The sequence below is a fragment of the Chelonia mydas genome, chromosome 9, assembly GCF_015237465.2.
Source record: "Chelonia mydas isolate rCheMyd1 chromosome 9, rCheMyd1.pri.v2, whole genome shotgun sequence".
Taxonomy (NCBI): Eukaryota; Metazoa; Chordata; order Testudines; family Cheloniidae; genus Chelonia; species Chelonia mydas.
Window position 1 is genome coordinate 47,829,709 of NC_057855.1, and position 10,424 is coordinate 47,840,132.

Here is a 10,424-nt window from a genome sequence, read left to right on the forward strand (position 1 = left end):
AATTTTAAATGTGGTTGCTTCGTATTATGCAAAATGTGGAAAAGGAAGGACTGATCAGCTTTCACTGTACTATCTTTAGCATTTTGCATACTTCAGCCAAGCTCCTTTTATCCTATCCATCCTAAATAATCATAGGCCAAATTTTCAATCTTGGGTGTTTGAAGTTAGGTATCTAACTTTGAGTGCTCAACGTATTGTAAGATTGGGTCCTAAGAGCTCTGCTTTTCTGCAGGGATGTCACTAACAATTCAGTTGCTGCCTCAGAAGGCTCAGCTGTTATTAGCACTCGTATCCTTTTTTAAAAAATAATAATAAAAATCACTTTTCTATGGGTAATCCAATAAGAGAGGAGACAAAGGATTTGATACAGGTCCCATTCAGATCAATTGAAAACTCCCATTGACTTGAATAGTGTAGGATGAAGCCCAAAGGGAACAAATATTCCCTAACACAGACTACACTGTATTGAGACCTTTTTCAGAAGTCTGATTTATTTACTGTAGTTGCATTCCAATTTCAAAGCTGGACTGGCACGAGAAAGGTAAATCTTAGAAGTGAAGAGTACCAGAGAGTTTCATGAAGCCCAGTCTATGGCCCTGATTCTGGAAAGCATCCCTATTCAGGAAGGGCACATAAGCAAGTGCTTAAAGTTAAGCACATGCTTAAATCCCATTGGAAATAACTGGAGTTAAGCACATACTTGAAGATAAGTGTGTGCTTGAGTACTTTCCTGCACTGGGGCCTATATTAGGCCTGGTCTAAGCTTAGCAGTTAGGTCAACATAGCTATGGTGCTCCAGGGTATGAAAGATTCATACCCCTACACACTGTAGCTATCCCAACCTAACCCCTGGTGAAGATGCAGCGAGGTTGATGGAAGAATTCACTACAGTACCATAGTTGTGCTGCAATAGTGCCTATAGTGTAGATGTGGCTTTAGTATCTAGAAATCCTTGCCAAACCCAACTCAACAGAGGAAGCCACTAACATGCTTCTGTACATTGTATGTATCCTGTACATATATTTCTTTTAAGTGACATGAACATAGTATGTTACTCTAAATGAGGAACTGTTCCTACCTGAATATAGAGAACAATTCAATAAATGACTTCTTCTTCCAGCCACCTTCAAGAAACCGACGAGAACGAGCTGAATTGAGGCCGGACTTCTTTGACTCTGCAGCTATCATTGAGGACGATTCAGTAAGATTTTACTTAGCACTGTTTTCCATTTGTTTGAGAGCTTTTTATTGTACCTCCAAAGTTAACTGATGTTTTTTAATCATTTTTCTAGGGATTTGGAATGCCTATGTTCTGAAGTCTGGGGAAGACGTTTTACAAATTTGGAACTCTATTGTTTAGAGCTAGAGGCCTATATACTGTGATAGCTTGTATGAAAACCACATTTTTGATGTGATATGGTTTGATTTTTAACCAAATGATTACAGTCAATCCCATTTTGTAGTGAAAGAGGAGAAGAGGACCTTCTTAATGATACAAAGGAATGTTGGCCAATCCAATCACCTCAGAAAGGCTGACCTAAAAGAATCGTTTGTATCCCTGTTCTTGACTGTCCTTATACAGATGTTTTTTTTCTGGATGGGAAGGGAGTTTTAAATTGTTAAGACAGCTGTCAAAATAAACACTGTTCTACACATGTTTTCTGAAAACATTGAATGAAAACAAAAAACTTTTTAACTTTATTTTTCTGCTGTACAATTTAAAACTGTTTTAACATTTGCCTTTTTATGTTTTAAAAGCTAGCCATTTTTATTAAACCTATGCCTGTCAGTGACTGACTAGCAATGATGCTATAAGCAGGTCATCCTGGCTGCAGAAATGTGTTTTTAAACACACTGGATTTGATTAACAGTATGGTACGTGTATATCCTCTCATAGGCATTGAAAAGAGCAGAACACTCTTACAAAAGAGGTTAGAAATCTAATGAAGTGCATCTCTGCCAAAAAAGTCAGATTCTGATATGATAAACCCAGATTTTATACTCTTGAGAAGATTTATTTTTATTTATAATGGGGCATAAAATAAGAGATGTCCATGAAGCCACTTTTCCAACAGATGCTGTGTAACATTCATTTTATATAGCACATGGGGACACAAAAACAGTACATTTTCTATTGGTACTTGCTCTGTGCATTTTTAGCAACTTATACCAGCAAATAAAGTATTCTCAGTAAAACACACAAATGGTTCTCAAGTAGTCACTTTGCTGTTTTTACTACCTATTTCATGCCCTGCCAATCCAAGGTACATAAACAGCAACTTTCCTATATAAAATAGATCAAGGGGGGAAAAAAGGAATCGCTTTAGCATTCTAAAAGCAATTTTAATTGTACCATATAAAAATGTCTACTTTCCATGCCGCAAATACCCTTTTGTGCTATTTTTGTAAATTAATTTTGCCAGTTAGAAGTACTGTATGTGCTGCATAGAAATTTGTGCTTAGATGGTGAAGTTCTTAAGCTTACAATGGAATACAGCTACATTTTCAGTGTTAACTGTGCATATTAAGAGTAATTCTTTGAAAAAATACAATTTTTCAAAAAAGTAAAAAAAACCCAAAAAGTTCTCAGCTAATTCATTGTAATAAGAGATTTTCAGTGTCTTCGATGATTTGGAATCTCATTATGCTTAGATTTTATGACTCTGCCTAGTAGCTGCTACTGTAGTTTAAAACTGGCCTGACATTCAGAGGTGCTGACCACCCACAACTCCCACTGACTAAAGGACCTCTGAAAATCAGCACCAAAACGTTAATCTTCCTTTCTGAGTTTGAATGTTAGCATTTGAGATACAAAGCGTATTGACCCACTTCAAGCACAGCAGGTTTAGAGTTGCTTTTATTAGCAACTGCAAAATTATCATGGAGCTTTCTCTTTTACAAGGTCATTTGGAAAAAACCATCATGTACACATAGTACTTACCTTTGGGGAGGAAAAAACAACTAATGTAAAAACAAATCATTCTTTTCATTCTTTTAACAGCTGAGATTTTTCTCAATGTGTACAGTTCTCAGAAAGTCTTGGTTGCCAAAAATGTTTAACTCGGTAATTCAGCCATTCCTCAAGTGTAGATGGGTAACTATTGTAACAGCCTCTGAGGTTGCTAGATCATTTCTTTATAACGAGGGTGCAAGTTACCCCCAGGGGATAGAGGGTGGGCAGGAATGGCTGCATTATCATGTCAGCACTGTAGTTCTGTGAGCACAGTAGCATAATAAATGCTGCATGGTTTGAGTCATAGTCACAGACAAACCTCGTGCTTCGCAGTCCTCTGTGTGGAAAACTGAACCCTGAGTTATAGATTGTAAACTACTGTATAACACAACAAAGGTCACTTGGACGGCCCCTCCAATGGGTTTCCAGTTCAGTTCGCAGTCAATAGGTTTTTTGTATTGAGAGTGTCTCCTTGATTGGTTTTGCTAGTAATTCTGTAAATTGTACATTTACAATATGAGGTTTTTTTTTCCTTTTGTACAATTTAAAACTGATGCTTCACCTTTCCTTTAATAAACTATTCAAAGTCATGTGTGTGTGGTGAGCATCCTCTTCGCCATACATCATTTTAAAATAGCATCTGGCCAGTCATCACAGAACATTCCCGAAGTTAAGGTTGAAAGGCAGCTTTCACTTTAAGCCGCAACTCCCTCTCCAGACTCCATGTGGCTATTGCTCATGTTCAGGCTTAGGTCTCAGGGCAAAGGAGATTTGTGTGTGGTGTTTGCAGTAAATCTGATGAGTTGTCATTTGAGTCTGGGAATTTTGAACTATTACAGGCTTTCTCATTAGAGAACAGCAATGTCTTTGCCATGATTCAAAGACACATTTCAGGTGAATTACACTCCTTCCACTTAAAGCTCAAGTAACCATGTAGGTAGAGTACAGGGATGATTCAGAAATAAAAAGGTTTAACGTTCCAATAGGCTGGAGTTTGTGATAAAGATTTACAAATTCACCAAGGTGACTGTCTCCTCCACTGCTACTGAGAGTCTGAAAATCTGGCATGGCTTTCACCAATGCCAAGCTGTGAATGCACTCGCTTCTACAGTGTCAGGGAGAACTGAGATATCTACTGGTGAAGATGTAGTGTGCTGAGCTAAGATTCAGGGGACCTACATGTTGTTCTAGATCTACCATTAGCAGGTTGGGTGATCTTGTTCATGTTGCATCACCTCTCTGGCCTGGATCTACACAGGGACTTAGGCATTGCAATACTACGCAGCATGATACCTAGCAAATCACAGGAACACCACTGCAGTCCCCATAGCCTGAGCTAGACTCCTAGGCTCCCTATACAATGAATGGGGAGAGATAGGAGCTTTAGAATGTGATCCACAAAAGCCAGCACACTAGGCAGAGAGCTGCCTGAGCTGCCAGTGGGAGATGATGATACAGGTACATGCTAAGCCTCGCCTTTCTCTTGGAGAGAGGCACCTATCTCCGCTATTAAGTCACAAATGGAAACAAGCTACTTGGAGTCAGGCAGCTTAGGCACATAAGGCATTTCTTGTGGGAATGAGTTAGGCACCTGCCTCAGTCCATGCACACGGGAGGGGAAGGCAGGAGAAGAGGTGGTACCCACCTTATAACTTTTAACCCAGTGATTTAGAGCACTTGCCTGGGATGTGCAAGACACAGGGTCAATTCCCCCTCTCTGCCAAAGGAGAGGTGAAAGAATTTGAACAGGCATCTCCTGTCTCTCAGGAGGATGCTCTAACCACTGAGCTCTGGGCTATTCTGATGTGGAGGACATTCCCCACAAGTCTGTTCCATTGATGCCGTTCCAGTTTGGATAACTAATGAAATAGTGATGGGAGCACGGTGACTGATCCTAGTGTCTTCCACCTCCCAGGTGGGTGCCTTAACCACTGGACTACAGGATCATTCTCTCTTCCTTACTTTCTAACCTGGTGGGGGTTAGAAGTTGGGAAACTGAGTCACAAATCCACCCAATTTAGGCTTAATCAATTTTCCTATTTATAAACTTCAGACAGAATTATTGTCACGTATATGTCTGCACATACATTTATACCAAATAAATAGGGCTCTACCAAATTCACGGCCATGAAAAATGCATCACGGACCATGAAATCTGGTCTTTTGTCTGCTTCTACTCTATACTATACAGATTTCATGGAGGAGACCAGTGTTTTTCAAGTTGGGGATCCTGACCCAAAAGGGAACTGCAGGCGGGGGGTCACAAGGTTTTTTAGGGGAGAGGTGCAATATTGCCACCCTTAGTTCTGCTCTGCCTTCAGAGCTGGACGTCCGGAGAGTGGCGGCTGTTGGCCAGGTGCCCAGCTCTGAAGGCAGCGTACCACCAGCAGCAATGCAGAAGAAAGGGTGGCAATACCATACCATGCCTGCCTTACTTCTGCACTGCTGCTGGCGGCAGCTTTGCCTTCAGAGCTGGACAGGTGGAGAGCATCAGCTGCTGGCCGGGATCTCAGCTCTGACGGCAGCGCTGCCGCCAGCAGCAGTGCAGAAGTAAGGGTAGCAATACCACAATCCCTCCTATAATAACCTTGCAAAAAAAAAAAAACACTCCTTTTTGGGTCAGGATCCCTACAATTACAACACTGAAATAGCTGAAATCACGAAATTTATTATTTTTAAAATCTTATGACTGTGAAATTGACCAAAATAGACTGTGAATTTAGTAGGGCCCTACAGATAAATAAACAGCCCAAGTTACCACATTCCGGGTGGGACATACTGCAGTACAATCCAGACTAGTTGGGGAGCTGTGTCATCCCTGTCCTGCACCTTGGAAGAGGAGCGGGGAATCCCTGGGATCTTTGTCCCTCCTTTTTCTGCTTTCAGTCCCTATCTTGAAAAACATTTCCAGCTTAGATCCAGGAGACAAAAAGTCTATGTGGAAGAATGTTCCTTACTCAGCTTTTTTGCCTGTTCAAATTTCCTGTTTTCCCACTCTGCTTGACCCTGTTTACTGCTTAAATGCAAATTAAGGCAAGCATACATTCCTTCCTTTATTTAGGACAGACGTGACTTCTGCTTCGGCAGAGCTGTGGGGTTTGGAACATGTGTTAATAACATCATAGAGGGGAATCTTGTAACTGCCCATACAATGTTGCCACATGTTTTTTACCATGACAATACTGACCAGCAAATTAAGAATTTTCAAATGATACCTTACAAGTCAAACTTTGTACAGAGATTATTACAATAGCTTGTAGGGTGTGAATACAGAGGTGCATTCCATCTCACCTCCCTCCTTTAAAAAGCTGAGGTAGGATTAGCTATTGGCTGACCTGGAGGCAGCAGGTCAGGACCCTCTTTCCTGGACAAGGCATTTTCCACCATCTTTTCTTTTCCCTTTATATACACAGTTTGCATATCAAATCCCTTTGAATCCTAGCCTAGTGTCTGAAGCATCTGTACACAGTTCGAACACTTGGTCAAAACCTGGACTAGCGAGGAAAAGTTTTCCAGACAAGATTTTTCTTTACCTTATCAAAACCCTCTTGACATGTCTTTGTCCATACTACTTTGTTAGGCTCAGTCTTTTTACATAGATCTGTGACTGTAGATACAATGTCACTGAACCCACACGCAAACCTTCTGTAATAGTTTACCAGTCCTATGAAAAATTGGACCTGATTTTTAGTTTGGAATTACAGACCAATTTACAGTGGCTTCAACTTTCATGGGATCTGGGGATATTTGACCCCCACCTACCCAGTGTCCCAAATCAGGAATTCTGGCTGCTCCAGTTTTTTACACGTAGAGGATTTTATGGTTAGGCCTGCCTTTTTGAGTTTTGACAGCTCAATTTCCAAATGTTTTTTGTGATCAGATCAAGTGTTGCTAAACACTGCATATGCCCTTGCAATATTCTGCAAATCATTTCACACTTGGTTGACCAGCCTCTGAAAAGTGGCTCCTTCATTAATTAAACAAAATGGCAGCATTGTGAACTCAGAGTCCCATATCAGTGATGAAAGCAATTTTTTTCTGTGCTTCCTTATGTAAAGAAATTTGCCAGTAACCTCTAGTTAAATTCAAAGAACTGAGATACTTAGCTTTGCTCAAAATGTCCAGCATGTCATCAATTCTAGGCCTGGGACACACCTCTGGTACTGTGACAGGACTGAGTTTTCTATAATCAACCCAAAGCTTTACAGTGTTATCTTTCTTAGAGACCAAGCCAACAGATGCTGCCCAAGAGCTGTCATACTCTTTAATTACTTCCAGGTCTAACATGTTTTGTATTTCTAAACGAATTTGTTCCTGCATCTTGCCAGTGGCACTGTAGGGTCATCTGGGAAGTGGCTGTGTCCTTGTGTAATGATTTTATGAGTCAGCAAGTATATCCTCCTCCATCATGTCTTTTAACTCTTCTCTGAACTTTTGTACATATTAAGTTACTGGCTCGCCATCTGCCTCAGTGTTAGAGCTACTGCCTCAGGATATATGGTGGCAAAATCCACCACCATCAAGATATATTTCTTCACCCTTTGGGTAATACGTGGCAAAGGCCCCACACTGTCCATTGCTAGCCTCAGAAATGCCTCTTGTAATACAGGCAATGGGTGTAGGGGAACTTTCTCCATATGTTCCAGGTCAGAGCTTCTACTCTCATCTCTCTGTGACGCATTAAAAAAAAAAGCCAGTTTTTAGTATTGTACCTACGTAGTTAATTTTTGTTGTTGTTTTACTGTAGTTTTAGTAGTAGTTGTTTTAGGACTTTAGGATGCCGTTTTTGATGGTTCCTCCTCCCCACAATCGCCACACACGCACCCCTGGGTTCTGGATTATGCCAAAGATGCCAGGAGTTAAGATCTGCACTTCCTGCCTGCACTTGTTCTCGGTCAATGCTGCCTTTACTTCTTGAGAGAAGCCCACATTGCAGGTGCAGTATCTGCCTCTCCTTCCCAAGCCGCACCTGGGAAGGTCTGACTCTCTGCCTCAAGAAGAACCTCATAGAGGTTGTCATAAGGTCACAGTGGGACCCAAGCCAGGGAATCCCCCCATACATCAGCCTGAGAAACCCAGGCATGCACCTCCTACCACGGAGACCCAGTCTGGTTCCACCAGTATCAGTGCTAGGGACCCTGTGCTGGGGCCTAGTCATTAAGCATGGCACTAAGTCTTCCTCCAGACCCAAGAAAGACAATGCACCTTCCACAAGTTCCTGCCATGGAGAACCCGCGCTTTCCAAAGCTCACAAGCATGACAAGAAGTTGCACAGACCCCCGGACCTACCGGTTCTGTCCATCAAGCCATGTATGCCTTCCAAGTCGACACGCCCCTAAGTCAAGGGAACCTTCAATTCCAAGGCAGCTCTCTGTTCCAGTTCTGGTTTTGGCTGTGGAGCGTGTACTGTTGACACCAGGGAGACTAGAGTTGGTGCCCAGGCCTCATGAAATCTTTGCTTTGGAGGCAAGGTCTCCACGTTTTCCGCTTCAGCTGGTGCCAGAAGAGGTACGCTCTCCACCCTGGACTTACCTACTTCAGGTCGTGTTTCCACCCACTCCCCTATGGCTCATATGGTTCCACCAGTACTTATGGTACCGCTGTTTGAACCAGGATCTGATTTCTTGCCATGGGAGGATTCAGATGGAAGGCAGGGGCTGCCCCTCCCCTACCGTATATACAAATATCCAAAGGTTCTGCCAACAAAGGAGTCACTAGTACCCTGTTCCTTGGGGCCCTTCGCACCATCCGATGGATCTGTCTCCTTGGCCATAATGGGGGTCCTGGCCTTAGTATCCACCTTTGGAACCTTCCCATTCAGCCAGGGAAGAGTCCCCCATCTCTCTTTGGGCAACCTTGTGTAGGCATTTGAAACAGGTGTTGGAGGATGAACCGCTCAGCCTGGCTCCAACAGTACTGCCAGAACAGACGCAGTTCCCTTTGTCGTCTCCAGATGCCATAGTGTCTTTCGTTCCTTCTTGCCCCTGGATGACTACCACCAGTTCCAGGACCTCTTACACAGGGTGGCTGAGGCCCTCCATGTTCCACTGGAGAAGGTACAGGACAAACAGCACCAGCTTGTTGACATCTTGCATGCCTCAGTACCAACCAGAATGGCTTTACCAATCAATAATGCCATTCTTCAACTGACGAAGACTGTCTGGCACACTCTCGCCACTTGTGCACCCACCCCCTAGGGGGCAGAGAAGAGGTACTGTGTACCGGTGAAGGGGTCTGAGTTTCTCTTCTCTCACACACACACACCCAATTCTCTTGTGATACAAGCAGCGATGGCACAGGTCAGGCAGCAACACCCACACTCCATCCCAGCACACCAGGAGGGTAAATGCCTGGACGTTCTGGGTCCCAAAGTCTTCTCAGCCAGCTTTCAATTCTAGATTTCCAATTACCTGGCACTAAATACGACTTCCTTACTTGCAGCAAGTTGTCAGACTTTGCAGACAAGCTTCCACAGCAGCATTGTGTCTGCTTCGAGGCTATCTTAGAGGAGTGCAAACTGGTTGTGAGGATGATGCTCCAGGTCACTGTGGAAATGGCGGACACCTCTTCCTGCAAGATGGCTACGGGGATCATCATGAGGAGGAAATCGTGGCTGTTTTCATCTGGTTTCCCCCAAGAAGGGCAGAATAACATAGAGGACCTCCCTTTCAATAAGTCTCATCTCTTCAATCAGAAGACCAGTGATTCCTTCCACTCCCTCAAGGATTCCAGAACCAGTCTACAATTGTTGGGTATTTACACACTAGCGCCAAAGTGAAAGTTCTACCACCAGCCACCGACAGAACGATTCAGAATTCCTCAGTTCTTCTATCAACGGCCCTATGAGCCTCCTCACAAGAACAGAAGACCCAACCGCTCCGTCCTCCAGGCTCCTCCTCATAGCCTTCAACATCTCATACTCAGTCTTTGCAAAAGTGATATTTCTGAGTACACTTAGAGAGCCACCAACACCTTGCCTCTCCCCATACACCTAACCCACCCCCTTTGGGGGACACCTAGCACTCTTTTTACCAGCTTAGACAGCTATAGCAATGGATAGGTCCTGGATGTGATTCAACATGGCTATACAATCTAGCTCATGATGCTACTCACCCATACCCTGACCCCACCTCAGGGACCACTCTTATAACAGTATCTTCACCCTAGAAGTGGACTTTCTTCTACAAAGGGGAGCAACAGAACCCATTACAGTGACTTACCAGGGTGCATGGTTCTATTCCATGCAGGGTGGATTTGATTTAAATCAATTTGATTTAAATCATGATTTAAATCAATTTGATTTAAATCATGATTTAAATCACTAGTCAGGAAGACTCGATTTAATCATGGATTTCTACATAAAAGTGCATTCTTGTTAGTTGTTATAACCTTAATACATATTCTTCACAACACAGAGATAGATGTAGGTTTCATTTTTAGAAGGTACACACTATACATTTTCAAGTGATTT

The 10,424-nt window shown here is 42.8% G+C and overlaps 1 protein-coding gene across 4 annotated transcripts in view; it reads left to right on the forward strand.

The window, feature by feature from the left end:
* Positions 1–3,543, forward strand: part of STAG1 (stromal antigen 1) — a 365,202-nt gene extending 361,659 nt beyond the window's left edge. For all 4 annotated transcript variants that reach the window (XM_037909148.2, XM_037909146.2, XM_043521994.1 and 1 more), the window contains 2 exons: positions 1,121–1,201; positions 1,293–3,543. In XM_037909148.2, the coding sequence (XP_037765076.1) occupies positions 1,121–1,201; positions 1,293–1,316 (105 nt within the window). In that variant the 3' untranslated portion in view covers positions 1,317–3,543. The remainder of the gene's footprint in view (positions 1–1,120; positions 1,202–1,292) is intronic.
* The last annotated feature ends 6,881 nt before the right edge of the window (positions 3,544–10,424 follow it).